At 36.3% G+C, this 22067-nt stretch overlaps 1 protein-coding gene across 1 annotated transcript in view; it reads right to left on the reverse strand.

The window, feature by feature from the left end:
* GLIPR1L2 (GLIPR1 like 2) overlaps positions 1-22067 on the reverse strand; it is a 39252-nt gene that overhangs the window by 4089 nt on the left and 13096 nt on the right. Inside the window, exons 3-4 of the mRNA XM_014841487.3 lie at positions 21678-21781; positions 8116-8201 (exon numbers count right to left, since the gene is read on the reverse strand). Coding sequence (XP_014696973.1) covers positions 8116-8201; positions 21678-21781 — 190 coding nt within the window. The remainder of the gene's footprint in view (positions 1-8115; positions 8202-21677; positions 21782-22067) is intronic.

Below are 22067 nucleotides of genomic sequence, written 5' to 3' on the forward strand. Positions count from 1 at the left end.
CTTCATCTTCTGTTGTCTTGCTATATTTTCCTTGACCTTTGTATCTTTGCTTTGATCTCTTGTTTTAAGCTGCTATGTCAAGTTTTTTTGAATATGGCACATCTGTTCTCATTTTCGATCTGTTTTTCTTTTGCCATATGCTTATCTGTTTTTCTCTTTTTCTTGGAGTTTTTTTGTATAGATAATGGATTGGTCTTTTTCAGTATTATTGTATTAGTTTAATTAGTTGGTTAACAAATTTCCACAAACTTAACAGCGTAGGACAACACACATTTGTTATCTCACAGTTTCTGGGGTCAGGAGTCCAGGCATGGCTTGGCTGGGTTTCTACTTCAGGGTCTCACCAAAAAAACAAAACCAGAAACAACTCACTGGAAGGACTCAATAGCAAAATAGAGATGACAAAGGAAAAAGTCTGTGAACTTAAAGACAATAGATCAATGTAAATGATCCAATCTGAAAGACAGAACAAAAATTTTAAAGAAAAATGAAGAGAGCCTCAGCAAAACTGTGGGACAGTGACAAAAAGTCTAACATTCATGTCATCAGAGTCCCAGAAGGAGAAGAGAAAGAGTGTGGTATTGAAAAAAATATATGAAGAAACAGTGGCTGAAAAGTTCCCAAGTTTAGAAAAAGACAAACCTACAGATTCAAGAAGCTGAGCATACATCATACAGAATAAACCCAATGAAATCCATGCTCAGACACATCATAATCAAACTTTCAAATAATCCTGAAAGAAGTCAGAGAAAATAACATTACCCATAAGGCAACAAGGAGTTAAATGTCTGTGGATTTCTCATCTAGAAACCATAGAGGCCAGGAGGAAGTAGTACAATATTTATGAAGTGCCAAAAGGAAAGAATTGTCAAGAAAAGAATTTTATATCCAGCAAAAATAACCTCCGGCAATGAAGAAGAAATAAAGACATTTCCAAATGGAGGAATCTTAAGGGAATTTGTAGCTAGCAGACCTGCTGTAAAAGAATTGTTAAAGTATATTTTCATATAGAGGGTAAACGATACCAGAAGAAAACCTGGAATATTAGGAATGCAGGGAAAGTCACAAAATGGTAAACAAAATAGACTATCTAGGTAAATATAATACACTATTCTTCTCCTCTTGAGTTATTTAAAATATATTTGAGAGTTGAAAACTAAAAGTTTAACATTGATGGCATTTTCAATATATGTAGATATAACATGTAAGATAACTACAGGATATAGAGGGCGGGTAAAGGGATCCATAAGGGATGGTAAGGTTTCCACATTCCAATAGAGGTGATAAAATATTGATTCTAAATAGACTGTAAAAAGTTAAGTATGCATGTTGTTACAACAACTAAAAAAATTATACAAAGAGGTATGTTGAGATCACAATAGATAAATGAACACTGAAAAATGTTTAAGTAACTCAAAGGAAGCCATAAAAAGGAAAATAGCAATAAAAAAAGAGCAAAAAATCAGAAAACAAATAAAATGGTAGACTTAAATCCAAACATTTAATAATTTTATCAAATGTAAGTGGTCTAAATACATCAACTGAAACAGAGATTGTCAGAATGGATTGAAAAGATGGCCTAACTGCACACTTTCTATAGATATATGGGCAGTTCAAAAATAAACAGAAATGAGCAGAAAGCTGAAGTTATATAGATTTATTTTTTCTATTTATATAGAAAAAACAGACCGGTGTAAAGAAAACTGTCAGGCATAAAGTGGGACATTACTTTTGATAAAATGGTCAATTCAGAAAGTGTAATGATTCTAATTGTTTGTGCATGTAACAACAGAATTTCAACATACATGAAGGAAAACTGACAGATCTGAAAGGGAAAATAGAAAAGTCTACAAAATTTCAACATACTTTTCTTAAAAATTGATAGAACAACCAGACAGAAAATTGTCATAGATATAGAAGGACAACACTATCAACAACAGAATCTAATCGATATTTATACAACACTATACCCAACAATAGCAGAATCACATTCTTTTAAAACCTGTCAAATATACACTAAAGTAGAATATATCTCAGACCAAAAATCACACCTCAAAAAATTTAACAGAACTGAAACCCACATGCCGTATGTTCTCTGACCACAATGGAACCAAACTAGAAATCAGAAAGATAACCAAAAGAGTTTAAAATACCATTTACAACAGCTCCAAAAAACTGAAACACTTAGAGGTAGCTCTAAGAAAACATGTACAAAATCCTAATTCTGAAAACCAGAAAACATTGATGAAACAATACCCCAACAAATGGAGAAACAAATTATGTTTATGGATTGGCAGACTCAGTATAGTCAAAATCCATTCTCCCCAGATTGATCTATAGGTTTAATGCAATTTCTATCAAAATCCCAGAAAGACTCTTTGTTGACATAGACAAGTGTATTCTAAAACTTATATGGAAAGGCCAGGCACTAGCATAGCTGAAACAACATTTTAAAAGAAGAGTAAAGTAGGAGGCAACAGTCTACCTGATGTTAAGGGTGTATTATATTGCTAGAATAATCAAAATAGTGTGGGATTGGTGGAAGGATAAATACATACATCAAAGGAACAGAATAGGGAATCCAGAAACAGACCCACAGAAATATGCCCAACTGATTTTTGACAAGCGTGCAGAAGCAATTCAATGGTGAAAGGACAGTCTTTTCCACAAACGGTTATGGAACACCTGGTCTTCCATGTACAATCAAACAATCAAAGAACTTCAGCAAAAACCTCACATCTTATTCAAAAATTAACTCAGGGCCGGCCCCGTGGGCGAGCGGTTAAGTTTGCGTGCTCAGCTTCGGCAGCCCAGGGTTTCACTGGTTCAGATCCTGTGTGCAGACATGGACCACTCATTAGACTCTGTTGACGCGGCGTCCCACATAGGACAACCAGAGGCACTCACACTAGAACATGCAACTATGTACTGGGGGGCTATGGGGAGAAGAAGAAGGGGAAAAAGAAAAAAGAAGAAGATTGGCAACATTTGTTAGCTCAGTGGCTAATCTTTAAAAAAAAAAACCTCACAAGAGATCACAGATCTAAATGTAAAACTATAAAATTTTTAGAAGAAAACATAGGAGAAAATCTTCGAACTCTGAGGTTAGGTGAAGTGTTCTTAGGCATGGTAAAAGAAAAACAATCTGGAAAAGAAAAATTAATAATTTGGACTTTATAATATTTTGCTTCATGAAAAGATACTGTTAAAAAATGAACAGACAAGCTACAGACTGGGAGAAAATATTTTCAAATCACATATCAATCAAAGGATTTATATCTATAATATATAAAGAACTCTCAAAACTCAAAATAAACAATCCAACTAAAAAATGGGCAAAGGATTTGAACAGACGCTTCACCAAAGAGGATATAATGAGGTAAACAGTACACGAAAAGATGTTCCACATCAGCAGCCATTAGAAAAAGGCAAATCAAAACCAAAAAGAGATACGCTACACTACACACAAATGCAGATTAAAAACACGATGAGATACTACTACACTATTTTAGAGTGGCTAACGTAAAAAATACTGAGAACACCAAGCGCTCATGAGAAAACAAAGCAACTGGAATGCCCATACATTCCTGGGGGGAATGCAAAATGGAACAGCTACGAAACCAATCTGTCATTTACCTATAATGTTCAACACATATTTACCATATGACCCAGGAGTCTCACTTCTGGGTATTTACCCTAGAGAAATAAAAACATATCCACACAAAAACCTGTACACAAATGTTTGTAGCAGCTCTGTTCACAACTGCCAAAAACTGGAAACAACACAAATGTCCTTCAATGAATGAATGGTTCAACAAACTGTGGTACCTCAATGTAAGGGAATACTACTCAGCAAATAAAGAATAAACTATTAATATATACAACGACTTGGCTTAATCTCAAAGGATCATGCTGGGTGAAAGAAGCCAGTCTTCAAAGGTTACAAACTATATGATTCCATTTGTATGACTTTCTCAAAAAGACAAAACTAAAGTCGTGAAGAACAGCTTGGAGGATGCCAGAATTAGGGATGGGAGGGGGGTGAAATCATAAAGGAATAAACCAAGGGAGGTTTTATTTGGCCATGGAACTGTTTTATATCCTGACTGTAGTGGTGATAACTTGAATCTATACATATATGAAAATTCATAGAACTTTAAATAAATAAAATTTAAAAATGATAGCTTTATACTTTACAATATTGTTTTTTACTTTAAATGCTATCTTCGTAGCTAGACTGTAAGTTCAAAGAGGGCAGGAAGTATGTCTCTCTCCTTACCATTTTACCCCCACTGCATGGTGCAAAATCTGGCACACAATTACCACTAAACATATGTTTGTTGATTAGCTAAATGAAAGAGTCCTTAGTGGCATTTTAATAAAAAATTAGGATAAGCTTTGTTGGAACCTACCAGCAAGATGCTATTTTAAACTGGAAATTCCTCAACCAAGCTTTTTGACCACATGATATTGCCCTAGATATTTCTACTTCTTCACTTTCCATTCACTTTCAACTCATGGAAGTTCGGTTGCTACCCTACTACTCCTCTGACGTCTCTCTCAGGTCCCTAATGATCTCCGTATTGCCAATTCCATGAGCATGCTTTAATGAAAGGGTACACTTGGGTACCCTCTTCTCCTTGTCCCTCTCCTCCTGTTGCCCCCATTCTCTTTCAGTATTTCTCATTGTTTTTTCCTAGGATTCCATTCTTGGTATACTATTGTTCTCTCCCTCTGTGTTGTACTGAGTGAGTTCTTCCTTTTTTATATTTTTAGTCTCATCTATATGCTAATAATTCTGAAATACAGCCATGATCTGTACCTTAAGTTTACTAGTCTTATCTACTCAGATGTTAAACAGGTACCGAAAGCTAAATAACGATCAAAACTGAACCCATCATCTATTTTCATATACTTCCTATCTCAATAAATTGCCATTGACCATTAGTCACGCAAACCCAAAACCTGATATTTATATGAGACTCTCTTTTTCTCATGACCATATCATATCAAATTAGTCTCCAAGACTTGCTAACTTTGCTCCATAAATATTAATCAAATTTGTCTCATCATCTCTATTTCTCTGACAAATACTCCAAAATGAACTTCATTTCTCCCCTGGACTCTAACAAAAATCTTCAAACTGATTTGCTTTCCTTTGATTTTGCATCCTTCTTTAGAAATTTTTAAAAATTTAAAAGAAGCCCTAACTTACAAAAAAGTTGCAATACAAATAACTATTTTGAACCATTTTAATGAAAGTTGCCAATCTGATACCTCATCATCCCAGAGTACTTAGCATTTCCTATAAACAAGGACATTCTTCTACATAACCATACACAACCATCAAAATCAGGAAATTAACATATTTAAATTACTACCACTTAATCTTTAGACCTCATTCAATTTTTGCCAATTTGTGCTAATAGCATCCTTTATAGCAAAAGAACCATGTTTGGAATCATGCATTACACTTAGTTTTCATGTCTATTTATTTTCTTCAGTATGAGACAGTTCTTCATTCTTTATTTAACATTCATGATGTTGACATTTTTGAAGATAACAAGCCACTTGTTTTGTAGACAAAACCTCAATTTTTTAAACAAATCTGCAATTTGGACTTACGTGATGCCTCCTTGTGATTGGACTAGGTCATGCATCTTTAGTAGAAGTACCACAAAAGTGATGCTATGCTCTTCCCATTGCTGATGATGTTCACTTTGATCACTTTATTAGGGTGATGTCTGCCAGGCTGCTCCATTGTGAAGTTACTCTTTTCCCTTTAGTAATTAAGTATTTTTATGAGGAGTTACTTTGGAACTATGTAAATACACTGTTCCTCATCAAACTTTTAACTTATTCATCTATTAAATTATATTGGTATGAATCATAGTTTGTTTTATCCAATGAGTTAAAAATTGATTTGACCAGTGAGAGCCCTTTACGATGGCTTCTGAGTCCTTTTGTGTCCTTTTGTTACATATTCCATCACTCTTTGAGCACTTCCTTGCTTTCAGGTATAAAAAGATGTTCTGCGTTTATCTTATGCTTTCTCTGCCCCAGCCCTGGAAACCAACTTTTCTCCAATGAGCCCTGGTTCCTTTGAGTGCAGACTAGAATTTAGAAATCAAGATCTGGGTGCTAGTTGTGCTCATTGCTTTGGGGGTAGGAGGGTACTGCTCTAAGGCCAACTCAGAACTAGGGAACATATGTATGTACACACATACATATACAGATATTTACATCTATGTTTATTTACATTTATTTAAATCCTTAAGTTCCCAAACCTCTAATTCCAATTCATCACAAGAGTCATGCTTGTTTTCTTCACTTACATATTTGTACTCCATTCTCTGACAGTGAGAAAATTGTCTCCCATTATGCTTAATCGGTTTACTCATTTGATCAATCCCCCATGTGCTGCCAATCTCCCATCACTGCCTCTACTCTGCACTAAATGGGTGCCCTCCTCATCCTGCTTGGGCTGACACCACACACTAGGCTGGTAGAGTTGCCAGAATTAGCAAATAAAAATATAGGATGCCTAGTTAAATTTGAATTTCAGAAAACAACAAATAATTTCTTAGTATAAGTATATCCCATGTAATATTTGGGATGTATTTATAGTAAAAATATTTTTCATTTATCTGAAATTAAAATTTAGCTGGGCAGCTTGCATTTGATATGGCAACCCACAGGCTGATTTTCCACTTGGACTCCCTCCCACCACTCAGACTCTGAAACCCAGCTTTGGACTTTTCCAATGTGTGGCTTCCCCGCTTACTCCACCAGGCTCTGACCCCTCCCATGCCAGGCCACCTCCTGCACATTAAAGCCTTAGTCATCTAGTCACCTAGTTTGGACTCTGACACCTCATGTGAGGTTGCCCCTAAACATGGATGCCCCCTTACCTGCTTAGGTTTTAATATCTCTTGCCAGGTCACCCCTATATGTCAATCCTCTCCTCATTCTGCTTGGACTCCAACAGCCAGTGCCAGACCATCACTCCATGGAAGCCTTCCTCATTTGCTGGGGCGCTGATACTCTACGCCAGGCTTCTCCCTCCCACCTCATTTTGATGTTCTCCTCACCATGCTTGGGCTCAGACAGCACATATTGAGCCACCCCTGCACAGCCGTCCCTTCATCCTGATCTGTCTCTGATATCCGAAGCCTGACCTTGTGCATGGACACTCACTTCACTCCACAAGGGCTCTAACTTCCTATACAAGGCCATACCCCACATGGACACTGTCCTCACCCTGCTTAGGCTGTCTCCCCATGTCCACTGCCGTGTATGGATCTCTAGTCATCCTCCTTAGGATCTCACATGTCACATCTGGCTCTCTGTGTGGATGCCTTCCATGTCCTGACCTATCTAATGGCTTTAGGACTGAATTTTTCAGGAAGCGAAAGGAAAGGGGAAGAGGAAGAGCAAGACTTTGCATCCTGATTCAAGTGAAGCAAGGGCAGAAACATTAGGGTGGATTCACCCAGCAGTGGCATTATGCTGAAATTGTCCACTAGTTTCAACACAAAAGCTAATATGTCCCTTCTTACTCTCTGAATTTATCCCCTACCGCATTCCTCTAAGCATCATGTATTCCAGGTATAATTATACTTTTCAACTATCTGCTCTTACATTTGAAAAAATTAAAAGAAAAATTTAATCAAATATATTTTCTACTTTTACCTTTTGAATATTGGGGGGGAAAAAATAAAAGAAAAGGCCATTAAACATTTGCTACTTTACTTCTTTTCTCTATATAAATATTCTGGAATATCCTATCCTTTAGAGCAGTCATTTTCTAACAGGCTGCTATTTCAGGAATCAGCTGTGAAGGCTTTTCAGGGTATAACTGTTAGTTCTCATTCCTTCTTTCTGGGATTCCAGTATGTCAGGGGCAGGAACAGGGGTGAGAGAGGGCAGAAAAGGCTGTGTAGTTTAGAAAAATCTAAAGATGATACTGTTTCAACCCTCCTTTGATAACATAATAATACCATTCTGATCAAAGGAACAATATTAACATGACAATGAAAAATTAGTGTTCAACACTTCATTTTCCTTGTCGTCCGATGCATTTTTTTCATATTTAAATCATTTTCTTTATCTTACTGCATAGAAAATCTGTGCATCTGTCATATCTGCTACATTGACTACAAATTAGTCCTGGTTTATAAGGCCTTCTTGTCAGAGCTCCTCTACAAAAAAGCAGAAAACATTTAGTTAGAAAAAGTCTCAAATATTATGTTATTTAAATAATATGGTTACCAATTTTTAATTAGTTTATAAAGGTGATTTAATTAATAAAATGGACTCAGGAAGTACTTAAATTGTAGATGTAATCTTTCCCTTCTTTTTTCCCCCAGAAAATAGGTTCTTCTGAAACTAATTCCCATGTCCTTGGAACAAAGTACTGTAATTTAAGTATGAGTGAGTTTTAAAGCTTCTTTCATTTTAGTTTGTAACAAAATTTTCCTTTAAAAATGGATGTTATGGAATGTCTTATAATTAACTGCTTTATGGTTGGCAGAAATGTACAAAAAGTTCTACAGAAATGATATTAATTTTCTGAAGAGTTTGCAAAATCCCGAAATGCCTATTGTCCCAAAAATCCAGCTCCATGGATTACTTTGAGGTCTACATGAAAAACACGTAAATATATAAACAAGCAAACAAATTTAAATGGGATTTACACAGTAGAAAGCAGAGGCGAGAACTGAGAAATTATTACATCAATTGCCCAGAGTTAAGTAAGAAAAAGACGCCCAAAAGTAAATATGAATTGGGCAGCTTATACCAAGAAGATAGGATAAGAAAGATAGGGAAGATAGGGAGGGAAGATATTGTTCAGTGAGGGGAGGGTCATTAATCCTAGTCATTAAACAGGATTACTTATTAACTCAGTGTGTAACTGGAAGCTATAAAAACAAACATTAGGCATATATGTCCATGGTTAGGCCACTCTGGGCAATCTAGAAGAATGGCAAACCTAAGAAATACATATTCAAACACCTGAATATCAAATTCCTGACTCATATCTTATCAGAAGTTTTTGGTGACACCCAATAAGGTATCCGACACTCTTGAATGGTAAGCTTTCTGGTCCATCAAGGTCATCCAGAGGTTTGTAGTTATTTTCACTTCCCTAATTTCACTGCCCCACTAACAAACTATTTCAAGGAAGAAATGCATTTTGTTTACATCCCAGCCAGAACACTAGCCTTCCAGAATTCAAGAACTGATGTAGTCTCCTTTACCTATACTCTAGTCTACTTTTCCTGCCCTAATAACCCTCTATCACTGAAACAGACGCCTCCGACACAAAAGCGGAAGTTATCGTGTCCTAAAACTGCAGGGATGGAGGACCCCTGCCCTGGTACCTATGCAAAAAGCTACTCACTGTAAAGACTGCCTGTAAAACTCGGAGCCTAGGCCAATCACCCTGTGATCATAATGTCTGATAACTGCAGCCTGGAATAACTCTGGAAAGGCAAATAAACCAATAAATATACAAATAAATACATGAATCAATCAATCAAAATAAATTCAAACTGTGCTAGAATACAATGGGCCTTTTTTCAAAGATCTGAATTTCATATCATTATTTATATTAGATAGCCAGAAATGCCAAGCTAATACTCTCCCAGGTCAATCTTCCTCTTGTTCGAGTTTCTAAGTTGTTTAACCTAAACCAGCTTGAGTCTGAGTCTACAGCACACTGCCACAACTACAACTGGAATCATTGGGCTGGATTAGGAGGAAGCAACAGGTAAGTATCTACAACAGCAAAGTGTATTGACATTTCACAGCTGCCCTGGCAGTGCCTGAAGAAACAGATGAAATTCTCCATTTCAGGCATTTGCCTTTTCCAAGAAGCAGCTGAGTGGTTCACCGAGACCAAATCAAGACTCTGAATATAGTCCTCTGGAACTTTTCTTAGACTCATATCTGGCCGTACCTTCAGTATATTGCCATCTACAGGACATGTGTCCAGGCTCTAGAGAAGGACATGCTGCCCAGGTGGCTGAATGGGTAGCTATACCCATGTCCAACCCAAAGTCCATTAGAAGACCATTATTCAAATTTTATAATACATCTACACTGTTCCAGAATGAGAACACAATTCTGGTGGTGATGGAAACTTTCATCGCCTACACTAGACCCATACCTGCCACCATTGTGTTTATGAAGGAGGTAATCTAGCTCTATGGATCAACAATCCAACAATTACAATTTGTAGGCAGGTTCTTCCCTTCAAAGTTCTCCACGTGCAGACTCACACAGTCTGTACACTGTCCACAGAACAATGGCCAGAGCGCATCAAACAGATGTTGATTTTTCCATCTCACACAGCCATAATAACTAGAGCACCTACAATAACTCCTTTCACTTTCACTTCCATTTATCATTGAGAAATACTACAACACTGGCTTCTGGTTCATATCTGGACATCTGTACGTTCCCAGGAAGACTTAAAGAACCCTTCCCAATAAGCTAGAGAAGAATACAATGCAATATGCAGCAAGAAAGATTATCTTTTAGAGATCCTATCTGGCTCTCTTTCTGATACATCTAATATATTTATCTTTGCCAAAACTCCATGACTACTTCCTGGACCTATTAAAGGTCAAGGAAAGCATGAATGCTGTTGTTTTCTGCCTCAAATTATCCCTGTACATGCAAAGCTGCCTTATTTTATATCACTTTCTGTAAAACTCAATTGGTCATATCTCCTCCCTTCACCTTCACATCCTGCAGCTAAAGGACTAGGGACCACAATTAAACACCAATAAAGCTCCTTTGAGGGTGATATTATTTAGCTGTACCATCCTCTAATCCTCCCCAAGATATCGCCTTCTTTCTGATCATGAGGCACGTGACTCACCCCTTTTCAGTCAAAATTGTGCCATTCTCCCAGAATTTGGGACCTAGATGATTATAATATGCTTATGGATGATTCATCTAAGAACAACTTCTCTCTGTTACTGAATCTCTTCACCATCACAAAACTTCCCAATACTCCATTAATTGTCACTTTTGTAGCCACACTCTGGATCTTGTTATCCCCTACAAGTGCTCCACTTCTGAACTCCCAAAATCACACATTCCACTCACTGACTGCAACCTCCTATCCTCCCAGGTTGCTCACTCATTTACTCCTGCCACACCTGTCCATTGATTTCACTGGTACCACAAGTGTATTTTCTCCCTGTCCATCCCATTGTCTCTTCTCTATCCAGCTTAGATCAATTGGTATGCATATTCTCTCACTAAAAACCTGAAACTCTCTTGCACTATTTCCCTTTACAATCACCTGACAAAACCCTAGTGTGGGGAAAAAAATGAAGGAATATTACAGTCTGCATGCTTCATGTCTGCTTCAGGACTGCTGGAGAAAAATCATTAAACTAGGTTGAGAATCTTTCTATGGTTCCCTAGTCAGCTTGCTCTCTCATTTGCCATAATAACTATTTCAAACCTTCCCAATCTTCAATATTCCAACTTCACTGTCTCCCCCTTTATTCTCAGGACATGATCTGTCCTACTTCACAGAGAAACATAATGGCCTTCAGATTGGAACTTGAGAAATTTTCTGTCACGAAATATGACAAAATGTCTACCCCCTCTTTCCTTCCTTTTCAATAGAACTGAAGAACTGCTCCTCCTTCTTTTTAAGGCTAATCTCTTTAATACTCTTCTATCTTCTCAGGGACTTGTACCTTAACATATACTCTGCCTTTATTCTTTATAAAGAGTCACTTTTATTCTGTATTAAATCCTTCATGTCAATACTTAAATATGCTCACATCTTTCCCATTTTAAAAACAAAATAAAAACAACAGCAAAACCGCCGTCAGTTCATTCCAACCTGGCATCAGTTTCCTCTTCTCCACAGAAATAGCTCTTCCTATGTTTATCAATGAACTTCTCTTTAAATTTGATATTTTTAAGTCCTTATTTTGCTTGTCCTCTTAGAATTTGAAGTTTTGGACTACTACTTCCTTCTAAAAACAGTCTTTCCCTCTTGTCTCCTATGAAACCATATTCTTCTGTTTTTTTCTCCTACCTGTCTGGCCATTCCTCTTAGGTCTTCCCTCCCACTTTATCTTCCTCTAAGTACCCTTGAATGTTGGCATGACATTCCAGAGGTCCTCTTTCTTCTCCTTTATACTCTCTCACTAGGCAATCCCATCTACTCCCATGATTTCAATTACCATACGTATTCTGGAACTCCAAATATATGTTCTATGCTATGCCTCACTCATGAGTTTCTGACCTATATAATCACCGACTTACTAAACATCTCAAAATAAGTATTTCACAGCCAACTCAAATTCATTATTCCCAAAATAGAACTCATCACCTTCCCTCTCAAAAGGTTTAGTGTTCCCCACTGGAGTTAAGGGCAATACCATTCATGCCTGAGTCATAAATCTGAGCATCTTCCTTCACTATTTCCTCTTTCTCATTACTTAACACAATGACCTACAAATTGTTATTTATACCTTCTAAAATGTCTTAAATACTTCTCCAATCTCAATCCAGACATCCTTTGCTGATATAAAAGTTAAAAAATAAAGTAATACATGTAATATCTGTAAGCGTACAGTAGACAGGAGAAAGCAGAATAGGGTAGCTTCAAAGGGGAGAAATGTCTCCATCCTCCACTTTCCATCTGTTTCCCCAAAGCTAACTTCTATTAACAGCTTCTTATGATTCCCTTCAGAAAAAGTTTTTCACAAAAATTCTCAGTACTTATATACTTGTGATAGAGATTGCTAGCCGTCAATCTAAATCTCTCTTGAAATACTCAAATAACAGTATTCTAGCTTGGCACGTTAATGCCTAGCCTCACTACATTCCTAATTTCCCTTTCGACTTAGATGTGGCCATGTGATCCATCTTATATCCAATGGAATGGAAGCTGCAGTGAAGCATCACTTCCCATCTGGTGCTTTAGGAGATGGTCACACTGCCAACATGTTTCTTTCCTTTACTATGAGCTTGAGCTAGATTATATCTGTGACCTGGATTTGATCAGGCACACAAAGACCTTGTCCCCTGGGGATAGTGAAGAAACAAGACAGGAGCAGTCTGGGTTTTTGAATGACTAGTGGAGCAGAGCTACCCACTAAGTTGAAATTTCCCATTTCTATCTTATTGAATCACTACATTTTCTTTCTTCTTTTTTTATTGAGCTAACATTGGTTTATAACATTCTATAAATTTCAGGTGTATATTATCATATTTCAATTTCTGTGAATCACTACATTTTCTGGTAATATCAAATGCTATAATAAAAAGATGCAATCTTACTTATTATTATTCTGCATCTTACGTTTTCAGCTAACAAGTGAGACCTTTCCATACTGGTACACAAAGAAAGACAATAGTCTTTTCAATGGCTACATAATAATGTACAGTACATTAATTGCTCAGTTCCCTATTACTGAGTCATTGGTTTTTTTATTTCAGTTTCATGTTATTAAAACATGCTACAATGTGTATCCTTGTATGTAGATCTTGGCCAACTTTCATGAGGATATTAATAGGATAAAATCTTAACAAAGAGATTCTAAGTTCAAAGGTATGTATATTTTAAATTTTGTTATACTACTAAATACAGAAAAGATTGAACCAATTCATTGTCCCTCACATGTGAAGAATATCAATTAAGCTTTTCTATATTCTCAAATGGATGAGTGGAAAGTGGTCACTTATTTTTGTTTTTACCTAAATTACTTCAATTATAAGTGAGATCGAGTATCTTTTCATGATTGATGACCATTTTCTTTTCTTTTCAGTAAATGATCTCTTTATATCTTCTGTACATTATCCTCTTGGGTTGTTTCTCTTTTTTTCTTTTCACTGTATATGAATTCTTTGTATATTAAGGAGACTAATTCTGCCATATATTCCACAAATATATTATTTTTTCTTTGGCTATATTTATCATATTGCTTTAGCCATAAATTAGTTTTCAAATTTTATATAGTCAAATGTATACATATTTTCTGGATTTACGTTCTGCTTTGTAAGGCTCTAGGCTGTTTCCCAACATCTCGCCATTTCAGCTGGGCCCAAAGTGCAACTCTGTCTTCTTAGCACCGTGCAGCTTCTGAAATCTCTGTGCAGGTCTTCAGCCCTCAAAGCAACTGTTTCCATCTAATCCTTCCAGAAACTTGCCTTGAGATGTGCAGCTTAGGAGTTTGCCAAGGACCCACAAAAAATCTTTACACAGACTTTTGGGGGTCCTTCTTTGAAGCTCCCTCTTCTTTGGATCCTGGTCCTAAATATCAGACACCTTATCATCAACAAACACTGATATATCCTTTGCACAGAAAACATACATTCTTTGCTTGGATTCTGTTTCTCTCACTATGGTTTGGAGAACACTCTCAGAGAGCAAAGCAAGGCAAATATAGGGGTCCCATTGAGTTCTTTTCTATTTGCATAGATCATAGCCCTGCATTAGTTGCACTTAATGCCTGAAAACAGTTATTTTATATGTTTTGCCTGGTCTTTATGGTTATTTTAAGCAGGAGACTAATTCTTGTAACAGCTTAATAATGTCCAGAAGCAAAGTGCATCAAATATTTACAAGTTCAAAAAAATAAAGAATTGGTAGAAGAAAATGTAGGATAATAGTATTTTGGGAAGGCTTGTCTAAGTATTACACAAACCTCAAAACCCATGAAAAAAAGTACTGATACTTTCTTCTACAATTAAAAGATATAACTCTTGAGACCAGCCCCGTGGCCGAGCGGTTAAGTCCGCGTGCTCTGCTTCAGTGGCCCAGGGTTTCGCTGGTTTGGATCCTGGCACAGACATGGCACCGCTTGTCAGGCCATGCTGCGGCGGCATGCCACAGCTAGAAGGACCCACAAGTAAAGATACACAGCCATGTACCAGGGGACTTCAGGGAGAAAAAGGAAAAATAAAATCTTGAAAACAAAATTGTTTTAAAAAATATAATTCTTTTTGGCAAAAATAAATTGGATTATAAATAAAGTCAAAAGTTAAACATCAAACTGGGAAAATATTTCCAAATTACATTACATGAAAGAGCTAATTTTCTTGCTATATAAAACTTCTACAATTGAAAAAAAATGTCCAACTTCAGAGAAAAACAGTGAATACATAGGAACAGTCAGGTCCCAGAAAATGAAGTCCAAATTTTCTGAGACCTACAAAAAGATACCCAAACTCATGTAAAACAGCAGATGAAAACTGAAAATACACTGAACTCTTAGTAGTAAACAGCAAAATGGTAGAAAATATATTATGTTAAGCAAGGAAGTTGAAAAATTGTCTCATATGTTGATGTAAAAGAAAATTTGTAATAGAAAAATGGTGTGAACATAATGAATAGATATTTAGTAATATCTATCCAAATTAAAAGTACACATGCTTTTTGACCTAGTAATTCCATGATTATGAAATCATATTACAGATACTAACTTATATGAGAATTACAAGTCTATGTGGACAATTATTGCTTATAATAAAAATAATAAAATAGCCTGAAAGTCCATCAAAAGGAGAGCATTGTTTAAATAAACTTTTGCATATCCAAAAAAAAAAACCTGTGAAAGTCTTAAAAAGAATCTAGAAACTCTTTGTGTACCATTAATAGGTCATGAAAGACTTCCAGTGCACATGATTAAGCAAAAAAAAATAAAGAATGCCACAGGAAGTGTAGTGTTCCTGTTTGAATTTTGGAAACACAAGCACACACACACATAAATAAACTTTTGTATATGCACAGATATATTTTGTATATATATTTTAGGATGAAATACTGGGGAGGGTAACAGGAAGACAAGGATGGGGCCAGCACTTTCTCCTTGGCACCTGTGAATTTTTTATCATGAATATGTATCAAGTATTAATCATTTTATTAAGATGACCAAAAATTACAATCCATAGAAAGCAATGAGAAAGAGGCTCTATCATACAAGATCCTAAGGTCCAACAAGAATTGTAATTGGAGGAAAATATATAACTGCAAATATCTTCAATATTAAGTAGAATTAAAGATAAAGAAATGGTGTATATCTTAACCGAAACAGCAACATATCATAGTCTCTCCCCCTAAAAAATACTTGGAAGACTGAATATCTCAAAATAATGAAATAAAAAACAAAGGAATGAGAAAGGATACATAAATCCAAAAATCTTTTCTTTTGAAAGATCAATGAAACAGAATTAAATCCTCATGAGCCCCATTAAGCAAGAAAGGAAGACAAATATTTATTATTAAGAATTTCTCTACATTTTCTCTTCTAATTCTCTCCTGCCTTTTTCCAGATAGGACTTGCTCTTTCAATTCTTTCCCCAACCCTCGCCTGTTCTAATATATTCTATCAGTCTCTACTCATTGATGCATTTCTTTAGCTTATAAAAATGCATCAGCAACCAAAGTTATAAAACATAGCTTTCACTCAACTCTACACACCTACCCCATTTCCTTCTCTTCATTGCCAAACATTTGTATAGAGTATTCTAAATTGGCAATATTTTTCAAACTGCAAGTCATGAACCATTAATAGGTCATGAAATCAAATTTAGTGCTTTTAATATGACAACCAGTATTTTAAAATATGAGCTACATTAAATGTTGCACTTAACTATGAACAAAACATTTCATATAACATTTTTATTTTATCATACATAGTAAGGATATGTACTGTTTTGTAAATCTTTTCTTTCACTTATATACTGCGTTTCATAATTCTAACATGCACATCTTTTCATATTTTAACATCTCTGAAATCAAGACACATCTTAACATTGATGGTGTCTGAGAATCATTGCTGGTTGGCCGTGAATTTGACATGGATGTCACGGCTCATTTGTGAACGTGTCAGAGCTCTTCATACTGTCATCACTTCAAATGTGTTAAATGCATTGTTTGCACTTTACGTTTAGCCTGTTATTCAAAATATCTAAAATGATTACAATATGATACATAGAATCACAAATTACTATGTATGCAGAAAACCATGGAAAGATAGCAAGCTTACATATAAGAGATTGATGAAAAAATAAGTCTAAATATTATTTTAAAAATCCGCCAGCACAGTTCTAGGTTCCTTCTTAGCTCGCTAGCCTCTCTTTATACTCCTTTGCCTGAAGTGCAAATACTGTGGTGACACAGGGCTTAGTCCTAGTCTCTTCTGCTCCCTTCTCCACATGTACTTCCCCACAAGGTGACCTCCCTTAGGACTGTGACTCATTCTGCCTCAGGACTGTTATACCTGCAGACCTCACTACTTAGAACCCATCCTAGACCTCCATTCTAGCTCCTTCTCACAGTTCAATGTCTGAAACAGAAAACTCGATCTTTCCTCAAGCTCTGCTCCTCTGCAAGTCTTCCCTATTTGATTTAGTGGCATCGCCATTCATCCAGTTGCTCAGACTAAAGACATAGGTATTGTCCTTTATCATTCCATTCCATTTACTGCTGAAGTCTAGTCTATCAGCAGGCATTATTAGCTCTTTCTTCAAGCTGTGTCCTGAGTCTGACCTCTCCTTGCCATTTCCGTGCCATGGTGGGCAGAATTCACGTCGTGATTCCAGGATGGGTGTTGGGAGTGGTAGAGGGGCTTCTTCCAGCACTCATTCTGGGGCATTGCCTCATGCCATCTTGTGGCTTTGCCATCCTCTGGGACATCTGAATTCTTCACCAGATCCCAGCCAGCAGATGAGGAAAGACCAAGAGTATGATGGATCATGCAGGAAACTTTTAAAGGCCAGGCCTGGAGTTGGCCTATATTCCAGTGGCCAAACTCAGTCACACGGCCCTACCAAACTTCCAGGGAGGCTGTCTGCTCAAGAGGTAAAGAAAATGGTATTACCTGCCAGACTGTATTTTCTTAATTATTAAATAAAGAAAAATTTCTTTACTACATACTTTTGGACACTATAATTTATTTCTTTTAAGGGTCTAGCCCCAGAGTCAAGTCATTTTCCTCAATCCCAGATCTCTTACCTTCTCCAGTGGCCTCTTTTCCCCCCTAATACACATCTTCCATGCATCAAAGCTGACTGCTTCTGAATCTGTACCCAGGCTAATAGCTTCTATGATCTCAAATCTACTTTTACAACAGCTCCTTCCTATTTAAAATATGGATATGTGTATATATTTGGTTAATGTTGCCCCCCCCTTTTTTAAGTATTTCTTTCCCAACAGATTACAAGTGTTTTCTGGATAGACATCATGTAAAAACTGTGGACTTGCATGCCTAGTCAGTTTTTGGTGCACCTATTACAAACTTATATTTAATTAAAAAAAAGGTCCTGCAGTCACTGCAGATGCAACATGTCTAAAAATAAACAAATCCTTTTTCCTCCACCCTACATCTTTTCCTAGCTCAGTTAACAAAACTATATTATCACTTAAGCTTAAATTCTCATGATCATCTTTGATTGTACACTCTCCAATAACTAAGTTCAAGGCTAATCTAGTAATACTGTTTTGTTTTTCTTAGAAATGTATGAGTCTTTATTTTTGAGACTGAAAAATAATCACTAGAAAATGATGTCGGTAAACATTGCTTTAGTTCACTTTTTCTGATATATTATAAGCTATCTTAATCTTTATATGGGCATTTTTATGGATTAAGAACATTTTCTTTTATTTATTATTTCTGTTCCATTAATTTTTCTCTATTCTTTAGGAGTACCAATTTGTAGATTTATCTGTCCTATATGATTCCTATTTTTGTTCATATATATTTTGATTTCTACTCCTCTTCTTTGTGTTCTGAGAATTTTTCTAAGGTTGTTGTTAACTCATATTTTCTCTATGGCCAATTCTGTTTTTATTCTTCCATTCTGTGTTAGTCTCCTGTGGCTACTTTAACAAATTACCACAAACTGGGTGGTTTAAAACAACAAAAATTTACTCTCAGTTCTGGAGGGCTGAAGTCCAAAATCAAGATGTTGGCAGGACTGTGCTCTCTCCAAGGGCTCAGGGGGAGAATTCCGTGACTCTTTCAGCTTCTAGTGGCTCCAGGAGGCCCTTGGTTTGTGGGTCTGTCACTTCACCTCTTCCTCCGTGGTCACGTTGCGTCCTCCTCTCTTGTGTGTCCAGTGCTCAATCTCCCTCTCTCCTGTGAGAACACATGTGGAGGCTGTGCTCCCCCCTCAACATCCTCATCTCAATCACGTCTTTTGTCATATAAGGCAATATTCACTCTTGCCATCTAAATTACCATTCACAGGTTTTGTGAAGTAAGACCTGAATTTATCTTTTAGGGGGCTGCCATTCAGCCTACTACACATTCCAATTTTCAATTTGGCTCTCTTATTTTCATTTCTACTCAGTATTTCATCATACTATGATGGGTTGATTTTTCTACCAACTATTCTTAAGAAAGATAGCTATGACTGCCTATTTTGAGTATATATCAAATAAGGCTTGGACTGACTTAACTAATATGTTCCAACATAGATCCTTCACAGGTAGACTTGCCAATATTTATATCACAGGAAAAATGGGTGATAGAAATTTCAACAGGAGGGTGGAAAGAAGAGTAACGCTAAGAACTGGCAGCTTCATCTTACCACTACAGTCACCAAGGGATACCCTTGCAGCCACTACTGTTATTCAGGGTACCAAATACCTTCAACCGTCACCTCTCCTTCCTCATTTTTTTCATTCTTTCAGAAGCATCTCATACAGTTAACCACTCTGGGCATCTTGACTGGAGTTCGTCACTTGGCTTCACTTTCTTACCAGCACTGCTTTGGTTTCCCTCTTACCTTGTTAGCCTCTCTTCATTCTCCTTTGGTCAAACATTGTAGTGCTCTCACACTTAGTGCTTAAATTAAGTTTCCATATGCACTCTCTGGGACGGTGATCTCATTCAAGACTATGACTCATGTCTACCTCAGGGCCCAGCAGTTCCTTCTACTTAGAAACCTATCCCAGACCTCCATAGAGCTAATTCCGCCTCATGATTAATTTACATTTCCCACATTTGTATTTCTACCTAGTGTCCAAACACAAAACACATCTCCTTAGGATCCTCAAAAAATTAAAAATAGAACTACCATATGATCTAGCAATTCCACTTCTGGGAATACATCCAAAGGAAATGAAAACACTAACTTGAAAAGATATCTGTACCCTGTTCATAGCAGCATTATTCACAATAGCCAAAACACAGAAACAACCTATGTGTCCATCAATGGACGAATGGATAAAGAAGTTGTGGTATATATATAATGGAATATTATTCATCCATAAAAAATGAGGAAATTCTACCATTTGCGACAACATGGATGGACCTTGAAAGCATCATGCTAAGGGAAATAAGTCAGACAGAGAAAGAGAAATATTGTATGATCTCATTTATATGTGAAATCTAAAAAAAAAACCAACGAAACTCATGTCCATTCTTAATACAACAGCAAGAGTAACCATTTCTTTAAGTGTTCTTTTTGAAACATAGATGAGATGATGTCACTCACTTGCTTAAGACTTTCCCATGGCTTTGCCATTACTTAGAATAAATTCCAAAATCTTTAACGTGGTCTATGGTATTCCATTTTGTGTAGCTGTCACCTAACTCTCTACCTCAACTCCTACCTCTAAGCACATTATTCATTTCTCAAACATGCTAAACTCGTTCAAGCTCAGAGATTTTATACGTGCTCTTACTTCTACCTGAAATACTCTTTAGCAATCTTATTGTTTGACTTTCAACTCAAATGCCACCTCCTTTTGCAACCACCTTATCTATATTCCCTACTAGTTATTCCCTTTTCACTTATCTTGACTTTTTTATGGTATATTTTATCATCTAATTCAATATTACTTATTTTTGTATTCACTTATTCATTGTTTGCCTTCCTTCCAAGACTATAAATCAAATATGGTCAGTCGTTTTTGGTCTTGTTAGTAGATAGATCAGAGCCTTGGACATATGTGCTGAGTACATAAATGAAGACTAGTGCCCCAGAGGAACCTCTTCCCTCCTCTGCACAAGTGTCCAGTCCTCTGAATTTTCAATACCAATCAGTAGTTAACTTTCAAAACTTCCTCCATGTAATTGATATGACCCCAATGCTTCCAGTTTGTGGGAATGAAAGGAAGCCTAAAAAGTTTTGCAAAGACTCCACATCCCAAACTTGTTTCACATGCCTGTCCAAATTCAGCAAAGCTTCCCATCAGGAAAGGGCCTTCTGAGTCTAATCCGACTTACATCACAGTTCTGTTGTTTCTCCTATCTCAGAGCATATAACCAGTAATCAGTAATCATTTTTTTTTCTTTTTCTTTTTGGAGTAGTTCCAGAAGCATTTTATTTGACAGAAATTCCTTCTCAATCCTAGCATGTAGTCAGTTTTTACCGTTTACTTGACATATTGATTACGATATTTTCTCTTAGGTGGACATTTTAATAATATTACTTAGAGTATCATATTGACCTGAAAGAATACTTGAGACTTTCCAACAGAGCTCTCCAGAGATGGCAGCTATTTTGGAAGGTAGTTATTTCCTATCATAGAAAGATATTCAGGTATAAGGTAAATAATCACCAGGTAAGTAAGTGGAAAGAATTCACAAAGACATTTAGAAGAATATATTGAAAGTTAGGAAAACTTAACCTTGAAAAATTCCCAATTTATCTTTACATTATTTTTAAAATTTAAAGTAGCTTACCCTGGTGCATAGTTGCATATGAAAATTGCCGCATGTCTGATAGGTCCAATTCTTGAACATGGAGTAACAGCACAACCAACTTTGTAAGATCTGTCCCAAACAAGCTAAAATAAAATTTTCAAAAAATCATAAAATTTAATTCTAAACATTTACTCTGCCATATTATAAACAATAATATATTCAATTCACATTGAACCTTTAACCAAATAATTCAAGGAATATAAACTACTCTTCATTTAAATGCAGGGAGAGAATTATCACGGACTTAGGGACGCACTTCCAAACTATTTAGAGATACGCTTTGATAGGTTTGCTACCAATACTGTATTCTTAGGACAAAGAGTTTGATAAATGCTGATCTAGAGTAATGTTTTAGAGCCAAAGGAAGGC

Source organism: Equus asinus, chromosome 4, assembly GCF_041296235.1.
Source record: "Equus asinus isolate D_3611 breed Donkey chromosome 4, EquAss-T2T_v2, whole genome shotgun sequence".
Lineage (NCBI taxonomy): Eukaryota > Metazoa > Chordata > Mammalia > Perissodactyla > Equidae > Equus > Equus asinus.